General features: G+C 43.7%; 1 protein-coding gene across 1 annotated transcript in view; it reads right to left on the bottom strand.

Moving 5' to 3' along the window:
• RHOJ (ras homolog family member J) overlaps positions 1–12133 on the bottom strand; it is a 53831-nt gene extending 41698 nt beyond the window's left edge. Inside the window, exon 1 of the mRNA XM_086463434.1 lies at positions 11956–12133. Within this exon, the coding sequence (XP_086319560.1) occupies positions 11956–12133 (178 nt within the window). The remainder of the gene's footprint in view (positions 1–11955) is intronic.
• Positions 12134–20602: the final 8469 nt, after the last annotated feature.

Here is a 20602-nt window from a genome sequence, read left to right as displayed (position 1 = left end):
GCACCCAAGCGTGCTTTGGAAACAGAAACTGTCTTTCTTTTTCCCTGACAATTCAGGTGGGAAGACCCTATTCTTTGAGGAAAAAAGCAACATGGAAAATGCAGCTATTCATTCTGAAAGATGGAGGGAACTGCAGAAAGGGGATCAAGACCTGGAAGGACTTAATGAGATGGAAGGTACAAGGTGCTCTCTAGTCAGGTGGTCTTTGTATGCATCGTCTCATGCACCTCACCATGACATACTGTGAATGCTCTCAGCCAGGGACAAGAATCCTTTGTGTCCTCAGGAGTTTCCACCCTGTCGGGCATAGTCTCAAAATACTGTTTTCCTTGCAAAATTGTTGCAAGACTTGTTTTTTTTTTAAAAATCTCTCACGTTCATGCATTTAAATAGAGGGCAGGGGGAGACAAACCCAGTTGGGAGCACCATATGGAGACGACACAAGTTATTCCTGTTCCACCATTTTCTTGGCATACATTTCCTCTGTCAAACATTAATTCAGACTGGGGACCTCATTCTGCATTCACTCTCCCTGTTTCTTCTTCCTTCCTTGGAAGCATCAGGAGGAACTTATGGTATTGCTACAAGCAGCTCTTTACAGGAAAAGAAATAAATTGGGCAATATACTTCAAATAATGGAAGAATGAATTATTTCACCATTTTAGCAGTTTCCCAGGAGAGAGAGTAGAGGGGAAAAACCACACTTAACACTCTAAAATATTAAAATAACAAGAACCACAGCAACCTCACCCCTCTGGACTTGAACCAAACTGAATGGCTTAGGTAAATTCCCAGCAGATCTCCAAGTGGCACACTCCATCAAAGAATATTACTATGCATGGCAAGGGAAATTCTCCATATTAATGATATCATGAACTGGCTCAGCTAATTTGGAGTTCTTCTGTAAGGCCTGGTTTCTGGCAGATTAGCTGAATATTTTTTGGAATATGAACTCCTATTTTAATGTTGAGTTTGATCCTATTTTCATGGACAGTATTCCTGGAAAATTACTTTCTTAAAGCTGTATTTCACATATTTTATTTAATGAGAGTTGTTACTCCCTTGTATTCCTGGAACAGGCTTAAAATATTCCGATCAGTAGCTAGAAGGCAATGAGATGAAGAGAATTGTACTTGATTTTTGAGATTTACTGGTTACATACACAGAACAAAGCAAAGCAGCACTGTGAAGGTGAAGGGTCTTTCTAAGAGCTTAAATAAATGCATAGAAATGCTGCCCCAGATTTTGGTCATGCTTGTGCTGAAAATTTTAATGGCAAATTTTCAGAGAGCAAAGATGGGATTAAACTAGGAAGAAATTACAAGCAATTCTATAGAATCCTTTGTGTTTTTATACAGCTGAAAATGTCTATGTGTAGTTATAACTAAAGAAAAATAAAGATGCAATTACAAAACACCTTGAGATATCTCAAGGTATTTTGTAATCTGTATATAGATAAACCCCTGAGCCCTCAGTGAAGGTTGTGTGAAGCCAGATCATACAACCCAACCTGTCAATAGCAATGCTCTTGTCCAAGTTTGAATAGACAATATGACATCCTGGGCATTCCTTCCACAAGCCATTGCTTGATATATATATATAAAATTGATGGTCTCAGAAGGCATTTTCAGTGTGCATTTGTTCAATGCCTCATTTTTTAAATGAAAAATCAGGTCTTTGCATTTCTCTTGCTCATGGACAGGGTCTCAAGCAACTGGGCCCCGAAAATTAGAAAAAGACTTTGGTCTGAAACAGAGCTGGGCAGATTGATCAGAAACTGGGAGTGTGTGAGACAGGGGCGGGCCTGGCCTTTGAGGACAGATTTGCTCACAGCAGCTGGAGGGCTGCCCACTCTGGAGCTGGAGCATGAGACAGTTTGTGAACTTAAAACACATTTTCCAACCTATGGGAGTTTCCTTATGGTGTGTTCTCAGCAAAGCAGCATTATTATTGTAAATAGATGCTCTTTTTGTCCCATCTCCCAGGGGATAAAAATTAATGCTATCTTTGAACATGTATGTTTTCCCACTCATTGCTGAAGCTATTCTTTTCCTTTAAGTCTGCAGAAAGCCAAGCATTAGCAGATACTGTTAATATCATTACTTCAGAGTTATAACTGGATGTCTGTGCCACAGAGTCTTTAATAAGAGACGTGGCCTCCATCCCCTCAGAACTGTAGGGGTTGGAAAGTAGCTTTAGTGAGTCATCTCGGGCAGCTTCCTGCAATGTGGCAGGACTTTTCTGTCCAGCCCCTCTGCACAGTCCTCTTTAACTCTTTCAGGTGCCTAAATTCTGGTTCCTGTGCTCATCAGTGGGACAGCTATTTCCATGATATACTTGCATTGTCCTGAATGAGGAGTGAGGATCCTGGTACAGCGCTGTGCCACTCTTCCCTTTCTGCTCCCAAGCCAGGCTCCTGACTGTGCCTCCTGTGCCAATGTGCTTGGGAATATTTTTACAGCTGTCCACCTCCCTCCTTTGGGAGGTTTTTTTTTCTTTTTTTCCCAGTGCTTCTCCTGTCAGTGAATGGTTTTTCCAGCCTTCTCTTCCCCTGAGGCTGGTTGGCGTGTTTTGTATTTACAGATTCATTGCTGTCCCAGTCCCAGAGGCAGAAAGGCAGCCCTGGGGCAACCCCACTGCTGGATTTGCTGGTGCCCTGGACCCACATTAAGTCTGAGGAATTGTGCTAGCTGTAATACCAAGCTCTCATGGTCTTTCATGGCTTCCACTTCCCTGGGATCCCCCAAACACCACTTTGGCTATGGGGACCACTACCCCGCAAGTGCCACAGGGTGCACATGGCGCTGTGTCCCCCAGGACCCTTCTGAGCCATCTTGCCTACTCTCATGTGATGTCCACACATCTGTTTAAGAAGAGAGTTTTGCTGTTGGTCATAAATCTATGAATATGTATGTTACAGAACAAATACTAATGAAAAGCCACCACAGCACAGATCTGCATTGATTTCGGCCAAAGGTGGTAGCAACCACATGGTTGGGTTGTATCATTGGGTCCTCCCTCATGCTACGTTCACCTGGCTGTGTCCTCATTGCTGAAACATGACGGATGGTACTTGAGATTGCCGTGAGGTGCAATGATTCATTCTCAGATCTGGGAGAGCTTTCTTGTCCACGTGGGTACATGGGAAAGACATTGGCTGGTGAATGATGCTAGCATTCTAGCACATGTAGAAGTTGCATGTAGGGTCTAGTCCCAGCATTCAACCAAGGCTGCCAGTAGCATGGCTTGCCTTGGGTGAGAGATTTCTGAGTTTGAATGCAAATAATGCTTGATAAGAAATAAGGTATCAATTTTTTTTAATTTTTTTTTTTAGCTTTTAATTATTAGACATTATTTTAAAACCCATTTTCCATGATCTTATTTGGGGAAAAAAAGAGATTAATACCAGTTCACAAATCCAGTCTAGAATTCATTAATTCAGTGTCTCTCGGGATAAAACTTGGGGTGACAATTCATAAAGCTTTTGTTCTTCAGTAACATATTCCTTGACTTAACTGGAAGACCCGTAGTTTGGGATACAATAACAATGTATGTGACAGGTGACTAGTGAGTGAAGCACTCTTAAAAGCAGACTAGAAATATAACAACTTGGAATTTTTTCATTGCAAAGATAAATAATAATTTGACAGGAGATGTCATTACTGTTTAATGACTTTGTCTGAACAGAACAATTGAAGGAAATATGTTTGCTCTTCCTCATCCCTTGCCATTTCCATGATGTCATTAGGTCTGGCCATAACAACTGGAAAGTCAGAACATAGGAAAGGCACTGCCTGCAGGGCAAAATATACACAGCGATGCATGGTAGCAATGATGTTTATCACTAGTACAGACACCAAGGTATCAAGTTTTATCAAGAGAACAGAAAATTAGAAGGAAGTTTTAGTGGAGGCGTTTTGCATTGACTTAATGAGTAACTAAGCCATCATAACAGTGACTTGGTAAAAATGCTGCCATATCCTGCAGAAACGAAGAAGTTTGTACATGCCTAGGAATTTTGGGTGCTTAGACTTCTTTGCTAAGTTTTTGGTTTTGTTTCCTACATGTGGAGCATCTGCTGTTGAAAAGCATCTGAATGGCTGTCAACGTGCACCTGGTCTGGCACCATCTGTAAGTGGTTTTGCCCCCTGGAGTGGCTGGCCAGCCACATGTACTGAGTCAATTATTGATTTTAAGATAGTGGATGTGATTGTTCATGCTGTAGAGATCTCCTTCAAGAGCCAGAGGCCACAGTTTCAGTTTTGGTTTCCTCAGCTGATGTCAACTCCTGCAATGTTACGCTGATTAGAAGGGGAGGGAAAGACTAAGACTGACTGTCCTGGAGTAGTGGAGAAGAAAAGGGTCATTTTCTCATCACTTCCAGCGTTAACCCTTTTCACGCTCCGGACAGGTCTCTCCATGTCTCTTTGCAGCAGTCCATTGCTGCATAAGCAAAATTTCAAAATCTATTTGCCCTTTCACATATTGTAAAAATCATTCCAAAAAGTCCCTTTCTACAGCACTGAGTACAAGAGTGCTGAATTGGGCCAAACTCGCAGCCCAGGGAGTCAAGTCTTAACCTCTGATGTAGCAGTAAGCAGATTTAAGATAATTTGCCATTCATCAGACCAAATTTAGGCCTTATCCTGGCCTCTAACAGAAGGTGGTGTCACCTCACATTTTATTATATTTGTCAGAAGTTTTTTTCATTAACTTACAATAGCACTCAGTCTCCCTGATACCTGATCCAACCTCCGTTTTTGCAAACCTTCTTAAAATTTTGACTCAGTAACTTCTGTACAGTGATAAGTTAATTGGATTAATCACATATCATGCAAAGAAATATTTCTTTTAAAGCCGTTTGACTTTCTTATCTTTCCAACCCATTCCCTCAGGACTGTGGTTGACCTTAAAAAACCCCCATCATTCTACATCCAAACCACCAATACACATTCAAACGATCTAAATCCTTGCTTCATATTCTTTGTGTTTCGTATTGCCCTTCAAACAGCACATAGCTAATATAAAATAGCTAATATAAAATAGTTAATAGAGAGGCTTAGGTGCAATTTAGGGTGAATAAGTCTGGACAAAGTAACAAGGCTGCTTCATCTACTCCTCTAATTCCTGGCACTATGCTCCCTGATGTGTGTTGCAGTTTGCTTATTCTCTATGTCTAGTTTTCAGACTGCAAATGTTATTCATGGTGCAGTGTTGTCTCCTGCTGTGCAAGGACATCCATTGACTGCTGATACTGGATGAAGAAATCAGTTCTCTGCATCAGGCTCCAGCAGCTTCTGGAGTTGGGTCCTGGTTGATCAGCAAGACGCTGGTGGGCACTAGAGAGATTGGTGCAGAGCTCTTTTGTGCCTTTTTGTAGCATAAAGCTTTTGTCGGTGTAAAATCAAACCAGGTATGCCAACAGTACAAAGGGAAGCTGTACAATAGAGTCAGAGGCAAAGGTAAGAAGCAGCTCAGGTGCTACAGGCTCCTCCCCAGCCACAGATGCATTTCAGCAGCACCAGGAGACAGTGAGGACTTTATCACACCAGTGCTCAGAGCACTGCTGCAGAAACGATCTCCCCTGAGTAAATAGGATCACAAAGCATGCACACACCTCTGCCTCCATGGGCTTCAAGTTGATAGTGCACCTGCAGGACAATACAGGGATGTGTGTGAGGAAGAGAGATATGAGCGATAGTTATCTCAAGTCTTCGCATACTGTAAAACATCTTCAGAAAGAAAAGGTCTTAAGATGCTGGGGGATGCATTTAATGCCTGTTTCATCTGAACGTTGAAAAATCATGGTGATTCAGGCAAAAAGCACCTCTTCGGTATAAAGACTGTCTAGGCTTCCTGGATGGTGAAAGAGCCTGAGGATCACTAGATCTCCTCTGACTTATGTGACACAGGACACAGAATTAAACCTTTTGTGGGGAGCCTAAGAACTACTGGGTTTGTAAAATTTATCTTCAAAAAAGCCAGCCATGAAAACCTTTGAATTGCACTGTTGGGCTTCTGTTGTGTCATGCCTTGAATGTTTTATTAAGAACTCTCAATTTATTCTCGATGATACCAGAAAGATTGGTAGAGAAGCCCTTTTAGCTCCTGAGAGGCAAAATGAACATATCTATTATGTGACTGCTAAAGAACCAGATCTTAAAATAGTCAATACTTTCTTGTCTGAAGGATAAAGTTCAAATCTGCACCATCAAAACTGGATGAACATTAAAAGGAGAAAAAACCCACTGCAGACATTCATGCAAATAAACATCACAGCTCCTTTTAATACTATTTATAGCTTTTCCAGTTTAATGACCCCAAACATTGCATGAAGGGTTTCTCTAATGTGCTACCAAGACTGTTTATAGGAGACAAGAATGTGGTAGTGTGAAGACTCCCACGGCAGCACCCATGCAGAAATTGCAAATCTCCTCGGGCAGTCTCTTCCTGTCTAATGAAGTTTCAACAGGGGAAAAAAAGTGATGGTGTGGGGTTTAAGTCATTGCTTACACACCGTGGCAAGAACAGATGGGTTGAAACCGGAGTGCATTAGCAATTAATTAAAAATAACTAGCACATCGGAAGTGTGGACAGACATGCTCTTGTGCTTGTAGCTGGAGAAATTTGGGATGTTACAGCTCCCATCTGGTTTCTGCCATGTCTTGGGTGGTTATTCCTCCCTCATGGGGAGAGGCTGCAAGGCAAAGCTGCTCCATGCATGGCTTGTTGATGGCGTCAGGGTGGTACCAGTCTCCCTTAGGTGCTCCTGCCTGCCCCAGGACTGAGAGTGGCCAGCCATGGGCAGCCCCATGATCAGTGACAGCCCACTGCCAACAGCTCTCTTTCACGGGAGGACATGAGGAACAGGGATTTGGGTCAGTGCTGTGGCATACGGGCAGGATATAGTAGATTTACGGATTTGCACAAGTACAAGCTGATTGCTCTGGGCAAGAGCAGTGGTACTGCTTCTATGTTAATAAAAATACCAGAGCAGAAGACTCTCCCTTCCCACAAGGCTTGCCTGGCCAGCAAGGTTGGGATCACTGCTCTGCAAGACCGGTGGGTGCTCCAGCCCACTTCAGTGCAAAGTCAGACAGATTAGATTGAATCATCACTAAAGAACAAAAAATGTATCTCAAACAGTAATGAATGGCTGTCTTCTTCTATATTGCTTTCAATTTACAGAGCTTCAGTCATGGCTGAACTATTCTGTATGCTATTCATTAGCTGATCACATGCCACTGCTAATTTTTTTCAAATGGATTCACTATTTATAAATGTTCACCAGTTTGTGCCGACACATGAGGGGAGGGAGGGACATATTTATGCCATCAACTTTATGCCTTTAGTACAGATGCTTTGCAGTTCTCCTTTGGAGAGGTTGACCTCTCTCATTTCCCAAAGATGCAATTTTGGCTCCTAAAGGTATTTGTACGACATTCATCTACGTGCTATGCCTGAACGAGACAGTTTAAGACTCACTACCCTCTTCTCCTTAGACTTCAACAGTCTAATGAGTTCATTCACATTTGTCTGCACAGTAGGCCAAGTAGTTGCATTGCATTTGTACTGCTCCTCAATCATTGAGTATTTTTACATTTAAAAAATACACTTTTAGAATAGATTAGAATAGACAAGGATAGGATAGGATAAGATAGGATAGGATGGGATGGGATAGGATAGGATAGGATAGGATAGGATGGGATCGGATAGGATAGGATAGATAGGAAGGGACCTACAGTGATCATTTAGTCCAATGGCCTGACCACTTCAGGGCTGACCAAAAGTTAAAACATACTATTAAGGGCATTGTCCGAGTACATCTTAAACACTGACAGGCTTGTGGCATCGACCACCTCTCTAGGAAGCCTGAATATAAATGCTAGGGTGAATAAATTTCATGAAAAAAATTACTGGGTTTTTAGGGTTCATGAATATCAAATGGGATGTTTGGTGGCTTCCTAAGTAACAAATAACACACATGTCCCTTTTGTATTTCACAGAGCCAGCCAGTTAATTTTGGTACTATTAAACCAACTCTGCTAGTAAGTGAATCGAATTTTTTTGTTGGTACACCCTCAGCCCTAATTAAACCTCCCATAGCTAGACATAATACAAGTCACCCTGGCTGAGAGACCTTTGCTCACGGAAAATCAGTGTTTGATGTTCAAGAGACAGAATGGAACCAGCATGTTAAAGCATCTACTCACTATCCAAACAGTCCCTATTGTTACAGTTATTGCCAGTAACATCCTGTTTGTCACTGGGATAGCACTGTGGTTTGCCTGCCCTAGAAACAGCCATTTACCTTGTGGCTAAACCCTTTCAGTGTGGGACTTGGAAATCCACCAAAGGTAAGGAAACATACTCAGGGCTCTAGCCTCCAGTTAAATCTCTCCAAAATGCCTTGAGAAATAACCAGACTCATAAACTTCCACGCATTCAACAAAAGAAACCATTTTTGTATCCAAGTAACAAATTTGCCTTCCCATCTGTCCCAACCCTGGCAACAGGCCCTGAACCAATTCGTTTTTGTGGACTGTCGGTGAAATCTGTGGCAGAATATTACCAGTGTGGAGCTAATAACTGGTTTGGAATTTTGTACAGTGCAGCTGCCACACATGGTGGAACCCCAACAGCCTTTTGTCCCAGACATTGCCGTATCTGAGTTGTAAGTGCTGTGTGAGCTATCTGCAGGAAGCCTGTTCCTTCCGTGAGTGAAATCCATCTACTGCCTTTGACTTTCTCAGAGGCAGGTTGGGCCCAAATCTTATGAACTGGTTTCAAGACTTTTCATGTGAAAGAGCTTGAACAAGTACTACAGATCTAATACTGTTGGAACTCAGCCATTTGAAATGCTGGTTGCTTCCTCCAGGCCGTCCTTGTTCACCTGCTTCACCTGTGCCATGAAAACCTGCCCAGGGAAGGAACAAAAAAGATGCAAAGCAGCAGGGCAAGTAAATGTAGTTGGTGCTGCGGGGCCATGAACAGTTAACGCTTTGGCCACGGCAATGGTGCATCTGGAGCTTTTCCCAGTGCTGGGCTGGATAGCATCACTGTCTCTCCCGAGTCGCTGGAGTCAAGGCAGTGAGAAACTGCTCTGAGATCACCACTGGAATCCTTGATTTTTAATGCTCTCCCTGCCCCCCTCCCCTTTTTCCATTAGAAAGAAGGAAATTGGTAAATACCCTGGGACTCACAACCAGGTTGTGACCTGGTGAGGCAAGAGGAAGCGCTAACACACCACTGCTGGTAATAACGCCTGGGTGAAAAACCTTCAATGGAAAGTACAGCTTTGCAAAAATCTGCAGCAATTAATTGCTTTTGAGCATTTCCAGCACAGAAGAACTGAATCAAATGGTTTCAGCTTGTTTGGGAAAGTTGAAACAGTTGGTTTTGGCAGGGGCAAGGGCAGGGACAGAAAAAAGAGCTCCCTGGGGTAAATTCAAATGTGATTTTCCAGAGCCTCAACCATCCTGCAGGATCTGCCCATGTGTGAAGCCTCCCTGTATGCCATGGTGCCTATGGTATAACCATGCCCATGGTACCACTGTGCCCATGGTACTGCTGTGCCACCTCTCCTCTTCACCATGGGCTGCCACACAGATAGATGTGGAAGGGGCTGGTGCAACAGAATATCCTAAAAGCTGTAAGCTTAGGGGTAAGGTTGCCCGAAGTGAGCTCTTTTCTCTCTCAATATGCACACTATTTTAAATAGGTTATGTTATACTTTATGCCATGTAATATTTTTATATCTTATGAGTGGGATTTTTTCCAGCACTCTGCTCCAGAAGTCACTTCCACTGCTCAATTCTGTGTGCAGTTTTGTAGTGAAATTGGTTTAAAAAATGATGGGATTTCTCATAAAAATGAAATTCTATTTTTGATCAATGCTAGTTTTGACCACTGCTGCTGGACAGGGTTTGTCTCAGAATAGCATGTTAATATACAGAGCTATTTTTTCCCTTATCTGAACTTTCTCATTGAAAACATTCTTAGTTTATATTTATGTGCTATAATAGTTAAGAAGGCAAGTAAGAATAGCTGGAGATATTTTAGAGCTCTAAAACTTCAACTCCTGAAAACGTAGCTTGGTTTAAAAGTGCACGCATACTGCTTTTACCTGGCACCCTAAGGAAATAAGGATTACGCAGCGACACTCTTCATCTTCCCCTCCTTCTCTCAGCCCTCCTCTCCCTCAGTAACTTTTGAGCGCACTGGCAATTTCTACCGCTTCTGACAGAGAGGAAATGAAATCAAACCAAGTCCCTGCGAGTCACCTGCAGCTGGGTAGGGAAAAGAAACTCGGAGTGGTGCCCCCAGCGAGCACCAGCCTGCCTGGCTGGCATCAGTACCTATGTGTGTGCCCTCACGCTCCCGCCAAACCACCCAACCTGCAGGATGATGCATACATGGTCTGGTATGGGCTAGCATACGGGGTTTTCCATATGCAGAGGTATTTGCAGGGCATGGGAAATAGTGAAGGGCAGTGGGTGCTGGGATGGGCGTATTGCTGGGGAGTGAGGCTGTAAGGGACAAGCAGTTCGCAGCTTACCATGGGAAAGCGGGTGCTGTTGCAATAGAAGACATAAATTGATGCAGCCAGGCTTCCTTAGCATTTTTGGCTCATGGAAGCACTTATTTCCACCATACAATGTTCTTATTTCTTGTCTGGGTAAAGTTTTTTTGCTAAAATAGTCATTCAATCTATCTGGTGGGAAGGGTAGAGGAGAGTGTTGCTTGCATTAGAAGTGACACTGCCCACTCTTGTGGAGGAAAAGGTCTTCACATTTCCATGGATCAGATTCTGCAATTACACAGCCTTCTTGTTTGGCCAGTTCATCTGCTAAACCTGACATGAAGCCAGAATGAAAACAGAGATTTTCCCATTACAGAATACCAAATCTATGATAAGCCACACCATGAAAATTCAGTTTTTAAGGAGGTGGGGAGAGAATGAGGGAAACTCCGGCTGCTGCTGTAAGATAAGCAATGAGTTTTGCAGTGCTTCTAGAATCTGTTTTTCAGGGATCTCATAAACAACAACAACCATAAGCCAAAGGAGCAGCGAGAGAAGAAAAACAGCATAACTTGGGATACGAAAAATTAAGCAGAAGTTTGAGCAACAGTTTTAGCCTATCACACCATCTGTGTGATAACTTTGGTCACAGCTGGGTAAAGTAAGTAATTGCTACAGGAAGAGGCCTGTGAATATTGTATTTAATCTGTGGGTCTATTTTGCATAGCAATGCAGTGAACATCACTGATGATCTTATGTTCATAATTTTTTCTTATGTTACAAATTCCCTCACTACGAAGTACTCAAACCAATCGTCACTTCGGCTTTCCCTGACATCAAGTTATAGTATTAAAATGTATTTATAGATGGAGTAAAAAAAAATATCTCTGAGAGTTATGTTCTGACAGCACTGAAAGAGACTATGCTGGTTTTCTCAAAGATTACTCCTAAAATAGGATACAAATATTGTAATTTATGCATCATTTGCCATGAGGCACAAGATCACTGAAAGCATGTATTTTTATGTGTGTACGTATATATATACAGTCTTCATAATAACTGTAGCCTGTGAAGTTCAGAGCTTCAGAATTTCAAAAACAAAGCAAGAATACAAATCAATGGAGGCTGAATTGTATTTGTTGTCTCAAAACTCCAGTTAATTTAGTTGCATCCCTAACACTGCTTATTTGCCAAAACCAAAATAAAAATCGGAAGGAAACAAATAAGTTCTCTGAATAAATCCTGCATTGCCCCAATTGTATGAGCTGCCATCTAAACTGCCTGGCTACCATCCAGGCCTGAATCACATTCCCGGACAAGAAGTAACCCATGCATCCCCTTTGAACCGACCTCTCCTCTTCTTGATCTTCCTTTACCCCCCACCTGACCCTCCTGCAGCTCTCAATTAAATTTCTTTTAAAGCACTTTCTTACCTGCATAGTGGTCAAACACAGTGGGGACATACTCCTCTGGGAAGGCATCATTGGCATAACTCATCAGCAAACAGGTTTTCCCAACTGCACCATCCCCAACTACAACGCATTTTAACATCTTCTTCGTATTATTGCTGCTCCCGTCAGTGCAGTTGTCATCTTCTTCCTTGCAGTTCATTCTTGCTGCTGCTGCCGCTGCTCTTGCTGCTCCCAGGACTTCCAAGTGCACATGAAGGAAAAATGAAGTGCGATTGTATTGACTTTTCCTGAGTTTGGAGGGGGGGGGGGGAGCAGCAAATCTCAAACTCAGGAAATCATACTAATGTTTCCAGGCTGTCACAGCCGCTTCTAACAATTACCAGATCAGTCAAGAGAATCATCGAGGTGAATAAATTAAATATACAGAGAGGAATATCATAAAAAAGCGATCTGTCCTTTCTCGTTCGTCCGAGTCAGGAAATCCTCATCCTGCCCTGGAGTTCTCAGTATTTATTGCGACTTAAAAAATATCAGCAGCCTGAGGCTTTGATTCGCGTCTCCCTTCCTCCAGCTTGGCTGCAGGAATCAGGGATTCCTGTTAAATCCACTCCATTTTCCATTTCATTTCTAACATGGAGGAGAGCCTGGAGGTTTTTAATGGAGTTTTTCCTTTCTTTCTCCAGCTTGCTGTGTGTCAGGAAATCATGGGTTTCCTGCTGAATTCCATATTAGGATCAGTGGGCTTGTGAAGGGCTGCAAACAATGGGAGCTCTGTGTGTATTTGTACTTTGGAGGAACTCTGCCAGGACATGGAGAAAGGAAAACACTAGAGGTCTCTCTGCAGAACGAAGTTTTTAGGCTTCCTCCTCCATCCCGTGCTCAGGCTGCTATTCGGGCTGTCGGCACCGGGACCGGTGAGAAGGATTTTGGAGAAGCCATGAGAGATGTGGGTCTTGGACCTACATAGCCAGGTGGGGTACGGGGAGGCTGCGAGCTGTGCCCATGTCTCGGGGTTGTCTGTTGTTCCCAGGCGCGATCTCCTCTGATCTTGGGATAGATAATTTCTTCCATTTGGGAGGGTAAGAGGGGGGAGGTGGAAAGGCAGACAGGAGCTGTAGTGGGTAGGTAGAGTTTAATGTCAAGTTTCTGTGTCTGTAGCTCTTTAAAGAACTTTGTTAGAAAGAATAAATAACTGATATTTCAATTTAGGCACTCAGAAAGTTTCTCTTGTTCTTCCCCTCATCCACCCAAAAAAATAAAAAAGATAGATTTTTCCCCTCTTAGTGTAAATATGTAAACACAGACAGAGAGAAAAAAAATGGAATTAAGAGTTACAGGAAATAAAAAAATAAAAAAAACCCCAAACAAATCACTGCATAGCAGTCTATGGAAAACCAGCTTTGAACTATATGATTCCTGCCCCCATGTCTGTTTTGTTCTGGTGTTTCACGTGCCTCCTAAGTCTTCTTTACATTTAAACATATAACAGTCTATATGCACATGAAGGACCAAACTCCCTGCTCCTTCCACAGGAAAGATTTTGCAATTTCCAGCAGAAATGAGCCAGACATTAACATAAACCCCAGTACAGCAGCCCAGTACATCCTGCTAGCTGCATTTCCCTTCCATGAGACTCAAAGGCTTTGAGAGGGGGAAACACCCCCCTGCCGGGACTCCACGGGGAAGCACACCGGTGCTGAATGCCTCCCCCACCTTGCTCATGCCTGATTAGAAAGAAATGCTCAAAAGCACACACAGGCTTGGAGTGATGCACACCTGGAAGTGTAAAGACCAACACAGCCTTAAAAAGGAACTGTCTTAGCCCCAGACTGCAGGAGTAATGACAAACAGAACCTTAACAATGAACCACCTTAGCTCCAAACTGTGTGTCCTTCAATTTTTGCAGTGGAGGGGTGCAGCAGACCCACCTGCAGTCTCCCCTGGACAGGCTAAACCCCGTGTCTGTCAGCTCTTCAGTGATCTAACTGCTGGACCAGCTCTGAACACCTCCCCCAAGAGGTGGTAGATGGATAAAACATGTGAACAAGGTTGAACAAGGTTTGGCTGTTTACTTGGATAGCCCCGGGGAGCTCTGTTTGCAGTCTCTTATAGGGAGTCTTGGTCATTCAGTAATTTGTGCACCATGTCCCATGTTCTTCGTCTTCATGTTCTCCTCCCTGTTAACAACAGTGATTTTAGCAGGCAGTGTTACGCCCAGAATCACACCTGCTGTCACAGGGCATCACTAAAGGCTTTCCCACAGTTAGGAGTTCAGGTGGCACCCTCTTAGCCCAAGGCTGAGGTTTATCCAAGAAAACTTGTGAGCTCTGGGCACCTAAACCCCCATTCTCCAGGCATCTATTCTGCTGATCATTTCCACCATCAGCAGCACAGCTGGGTCATTCTGTGGGGCTTCTACTGTTACAGGGATTTATTCTTTAAGCTTTTTTCCTAATTGCAGTTGAGGTCAAACTCCAAGCCTGTGCCTCTCTTCGGTTATTATGTAGCTGAGTAGGTACCAGCACACTGATACCCTCTACGCCTTTGCTTACCAACCTAGTGACCTTGTTGGGTAAGTTTGCCAAATATGTAAGTGCATGCTGTTGCAAGGTAACTGCAGAGCCTGAGGAAGCAAAAAATTCTGATAATTCATGGTTCAGTTTCCCATTTCCTCTATCAGACAAAAGCAACAACTATCTTGCTTCCCATTTTACACGGGCATAATCTATCTGCAAGCTTTTTTAACGTCAGACATACTGTAGTTAAGGCAAGCTTCAATGCTACTTAGGCCAGATTTAGGCTGACAACAAAACCCCTGTGGCTCATTCCAACATGTTCAGCATGGCTGTGTCACTTTGACCATAAAGCTGGGCAGGTTCAGCAGGACCGTCTCCAAGTCTATTTTTTTGCAAGAGATTAAAAAATGAAATTCCCTTGTTGTTTCTCTGGAGGCTTTAAGATACTTTGTTCTTCTCTCCACCTTTCTTTAAAGGGTCTTTCAAAAACGGGATAGCTTTTGTCATACTCAAGATATCAAGGATGATACTTGTGATACTCAAAATATCAATATCAAAACCTTCCTGGATGCAGTCCTGTGTAACCTGCTTTAGGCTAATCTGCTTTAGCAGAGGGGTTGGACTAGATAATCTCCAGAGGTCGCTTCCAACCCCTGCCATTCTGTGATTCTGTGATTCTGTGAACTTGAGGGTCTTTGCAAACCCTTTCAGTTCTAAGCTCTGATGTATGGGAAGCTTTGTGGGAAACCAGTTTTCATTGAGATGCATCAATAAAAGAACTTACTTCCCTTAGCACGCAAAATGGAAGTGCAGCCACACTGTTAGAGCTTATCTAACAGCTTTCCTGGAAGAGGCCAACAGGATGAGTTTATCCTGAAGGTGAGGAAGGCTGATATCTTGCCTATAAAACTCAAATTCAGTGCTACATTTTTGCTTTACCTATATAGATGATATGTACAGCTTTAGAGGAGTTATGATAAAGCTATAATATAATAGCTGTATCTGGATTAAAAACATGTTTTCTTCAATCTCGTTACTTTAACTTGGTTTGGCATCATTCAGATCAGCTGGACCAAAATATCTTAAGAGCTGGTTTAATTGCAACCAAGTGTCATTACATTGTTTTATCCTTTTCTCTCAGGAGACTGAGACGACACTAACCCTCTGCTACTCTGGGGTTGTGTCTTTTACATGCAAAGTTGGCCCTGAAACTGCTGTGTGAATTTACAGCCAGTCCTGTCATCTAGCAGTCTAGTGAAGTTTGAGACAATCCCATTACATTTTGCAAAACATTTCTTAACCTGCAAATTGCAAGTGGCAACGCTTTGTGTTGAGCTGACCCTTCTGCAGTTGCTGTGCAAGTTTCAGTAAGACTACTTCTGCACAACAGAGCTGCCTGCGAGTCCCAGTGAGGAAGTCACAGGGTTATTGGTAATGATTGGCAAAGCTCAGAAGGTCTGGTGATTTAATCTGGATCCAGGGCTTTTTTTTGTTCTTTCACTAATCAAGTTAGAAATGGTCAGATTTGCTCACAAGATCTTAAGTTGTTCCCATCTCACAAATCCAATATGAGCAGGCTGGTTCCAAGCCACAAAGTTTGGAAAGATGTGGCCAAAGTAAAAAAGTGAACCCAACTATTCTGAATGCTTGGAAAACATGTTTAAATGTGAGTGGTTCTTGGATATCCAACCCAGTTTGTTTCCTACTCATTTTACAAGCTTCTAGCCAAGACCACCATGGCGAGAATGTAGGCTAAAATAGATAATAGATATGGGCAGGTGCTAATAGCACCATGGAGTGAAGATGTCACCTGAGGCACTTTCTAGCAAAGTTTCTCAAGCAAAGAGATCTGCTCTGATCTTTTGTTGCTTAACAAATTAACTAGCAGCAGAACTGTTTCTAGGACTGCAGAGTATGTCGAACTCCCACATGCCTGTGTGGAAGTATCAGCTTCATCTTCATCAGCACAGGTCTGACAGGACAGTCCCTGGAGCTGCTTCTTTGGGGATTAGCAAGTTCAAGGTTGGTGCAAGAAATTTTTGTGAGAAGATCTGTAGGAGATGAAGGACTTGCAAATTGTTTAATTAGCTCTGAGCAATGAGCAATATGCTTGCCAAATAACTCTATTATATATTTCTCTGCAGGCTTGCAGATGGAAAAAAAGGCTATGATTCTGTATCACGCTCTCCCTGCTCTCCTCATAGAACACAGAATAGTTTGGGTTGGACAGGACCTTTAAAGGTCATGCAATGAGCAGGGACATCTTCAGCTAGATCAGAGCCCTGTCCAACCTGACTTTGAATGCTTCCAGGGATGGTGCATCTACTGCCTCTCTGGGCAAACTGTTCCTCTTCCCCTGGCCAATGCTGCCACTCCCACGTTTCTCCCCAGTGCCTCCTGCAAGGCAGTGGTCTTCCTTCGTGCAACCTTATGAGCTTGAATCTTGGAAGTCAGAGGGATTTTCTCCATCAACCATTTTCCTCAACAGACTTGACCATCTGGATTTCATAGGGCCCTCATCTTTCCTTAGGCCTTGTCCTCCTAAACCCTCTCCTTCATCATCCCTTGGCCTAAACCAAGCAGATCTCTCTCTACGTTCTCACCTGTAAGAGGCAGCTCCATGGGGTGCAGGATTTTGAAGGTGACTGCAGTACTGTGAAACTCTTGCTGCTAGAAACAGCCTTGTCCAGTCTCTCTCCTTTCACCTACCAGCACTGAGGTGGGAATGAGGTTTCTGGCACTGCTACTGAACTGTAAATTGACTTCAGGCAAATTTTCTCACATTTTTTCTTATCCTTTGTCTAATCTGTTTAGATTGTCAGAGGTTTTTAGGGCAAGGATTGTGTCCATATTGGAACAAGCATAGCAGAACCATATTAAGCCTGTCACTGTGCTGTTCAAACCCAGGTTTCCCTGGCCATCAGATTTAGGACCTTTCCGGGACTACACTATGGTAAGAGACAGACCCTTGCAGTTAAAAGAATTTGAGACTTTAAGACATCCGTACAGTCACCTTATTCTCAGGGGAGCCTTCTGGACCTCTCGTCCTAGACAGAGCAGCCTTGGATTGGCTCCTCTTTGTTCTTGGGTTGCCTGTATGGCCCTCCACACTGCGCTAAGAATACTTGAAATGAGGGCACTTTATCCTTGTTCCCTCCATCCTTTCTTCCTCTTCCTTGCTGGCAGCCCCATTCATAAGCCTTCCAACCCAGTGAAGCAGTTATTGAGACCTGAAGTGAATTTGATATATTGAAAAGCAGAAGGAGCAAATGAAGGAGGAAAAATAACAGTCTAATAGTGACCACAGGAGGAGTGGAAGTGCTCTGTGTGAAGCCTTTTTAGAGGCAGCTTGCTGAAGGGCAGGTGCTGGGGTTCAGCTCTGAGGCTTGTTGAGTGAGAGCAAGCCACTCCACAGCCATCACGCACCATCAGTCATGCTGCCACCATCATCACTACTATGGTGGCCCACGCCAGCAGCAGGGAGTTCCCTGTTTCATGCTGCTGCCATGGATGTAATTAGTGTCATTTGGTTTCCCTTTGGAAAGATGAGCTTATAAACCAAATGACTTTTGGGAGATGAGGTCAAACAAAGGATGATCCATGTCCTGTCTATCAAAGTACCCTCTTGCTTCCCAGAGGCAACTGCTATATAATGAGAATTGCACATGGTCTATTTGTGTGTTGGTGAATGGTGAAGGCTGTTTTCAACTAGGAGAGACGGTGCTCAGCTTGTTACCTTGCAGTTCATTCTGCATCGCTGACTGCAGATAGTACCGTGTTACTTACCCATCCATGCAGCTGGTGGTACTTGCCTAGGGTCTGTATTTCAAGCTGTTCTGTTCATAGGTATTTGTATTTGGACTTTGAGGATGAGTTTTCCTTGGAGGAGTGAAAGTTGCCTCTGGACGGTAGAATATGTGCATCTGGCACATAGACTGCTGTGTCCCTCCATCTGCATCAGGGTTCTCTCATTTCCATCCAGAAAATTACTGGCTGTTGCCTCTGCTTTCTCTTCTTTCTGGTTTTATTCTTGCATGGCTGTCTCGTAAATTTTTTTCTCCTCTCCTCTCCTCTCCTCTCCTCTCCTCTCCTCTCCTCTCCTCTCCTCTCCTCTCCTCTCCTCTCCTCTCCTCTCCTCTCCTCTCCTCTCCTCTCCTCTCCTCTCCTCTCCTCTCCTCTCCTCTCCTCTCCTCTCCTCGCCTCTCCTCGCCTCGCCTCGCCTCGCCTCGCCTCGCCTCGCCTCGCCTCGCCTCGCCTCGCCTCGCCTCGCCTCGCCTCGCCTCGCCTCGCCTCGCCTCTCCTCCTCCCCCTTTCCCAAGAGTAGAGCTGATGTCTAACTAAAACTGTTTTCTTCTCTTCATTTGACAGTGGACAGAAGTGGACTTAGGTAAGCATTCAGCCTGGAATTAGCATAACAGGAAAAATATCACTTTAGGCAATTTCTTCCTCCCTACCTGTGATGTTTTCCATAGAGGTTTTTTTTCTAAATTACATTTATTTTAGGTTGAGCAATACAGCAGGAGGTTAAACAGGGGGGAACGTCATCTATGCCTCTTCTGCATCTTGAAGTGCATTTACCTCTGCAGATGGTGGACTGCTGGGAATGTAAAAGCGCTGCAATCAGGAAATCAAGCTGCACTGAGGACATCAAAATTGTGACCAATTAGCACCGTGCATGCATGCACTCAGTGAAGCCACTAAAGGGACAAATCTATTTTGTTCACCTCTGAGTAATGGTTGGGACATAATCTGTAATTTCTTTAAAAGCAGAGAAACTTCCCCAAGTTAGATGTGACCAAATGTAATGTCTCCAACAGGGGGAAAAAGTTTGTGTCTAAAAACATGCCAGTAGGAATCTGTAGGTTTTCTGCTTCCCACTTTTCAGGCCAAATTGCCAAGCTGGCTTTATCGTTGAAATGAACACACGGCTGATTCATAAAACATTCACGCAGAGTTTTTACTCTCTTGGAAAGAAGGGAGCTGGCTGCTTCCAGGGAGGGAATGTGCTTTTGAGCTTCATGTGATCTTTCTGCCTCTGCTCAAAACTAAGCAGAAGGTTGGCGCTGCCTCCACATTCCAGGAGCAGGCAGACGGGAGGAGGACCAAGGTGGAAAGCGAAGAGATGTCACGGTTTTTCTGCTGTGTCTGCTTGCTGAGCCTATTCTCACCAAAGCTTTGTGGCAAAGGCACTGCAGTAAGACCCTGGGAGTACCATTTCCAAACCTGCTGCTCAGACTTGCACGAGTGGAGCAGACCCTTCAAGGGATGCCCTTATCTCATGTGTAAAATAGGAATGAGGAATTCTTCCTTTTTTCTGTCTATTTATTCTGCTAACCTTCAGGGCAGAGACCAGCTCCTGCATTGTTTGAAGGGTGTGGTGGCTCCATGACAAAGCTAAACCAATTTGCTTACTGACTGTCACCAAGAAAATGTTTGGTCTAACTTCATAGTGAGCTTGTTAAAGGAGAAAATGTGTAAGAAACTTTTCTACTCTTGTTTTTTTCTCTTCATGTTGGTTTTCTGCTGGCTTATATCCCCCAGCTTGCTGTGGGGACAGCTTGGTTTTCCACCAGTGACAGTTATGGGAGGAGTGTTGGCAGCAGCAGATTGCTTTGTTCCTTTTGTAGCAATTGGAGGTTTTATTTGCACTACCAAATCATCCTCTTGCTTTACAAGTGTCTGGATGTGGTGGTAAAACAAGTGAAGAATGTGGGCACGCTACCTAGGCTGCTGAAATGTATGCCCAAAATTGCATGAGGCCTAAGGTTAGAGCATTAGGAATACCTTAGGACCTACAAGTACCCGAACATGCAATGGAAGGGGGAGGGAGAGGTGGAAAAAAAGTCAAAGCCTTAATTTGCAGGGTCTGCTAGCTACTCAGGTAATTTTTGCAGCCACAACAAATGCAAGTGACTTCTTGTCATCTCACCACTTATGGGAAAAAGAGGTCAGAGCATGTGTGTGGATGGGCTGATAACTCAGCTCAGTGGCTGGTGATCTTTCTGCCCAAATAAACTGCATGACAAGATTTCTTGTGGCCAAAAGCCATCAGACACATATTGAATACCTTGGGCTGTGGGAGAGGGGTAGATACAAGATGCAGGGAGTGGCTGCAGTGATTCTCCAGAGCTCCGGGCAGAGGGGACAACCAG

Source organism: Leptosomus discolor, chromosome 3, assembly GCF_034619465.1.
Source record: "Leptosomus discolor isolate bLepDis1 chromosome 3, bLepDis1.hap2, whole genome shotgun sequence".
Classification (NCBI taxonomy): domain Eukaryota; kingdom Metazoa; phylum Chordata; class Aves; order Leptosomiformes; family Leptosomidae; genus Leptosomus; species Leptosomus discolor.
Note: the sequence above shows the minus strand (reverse complement) of the source record. Positions and strands in the feature narration are given on the sequence as shown.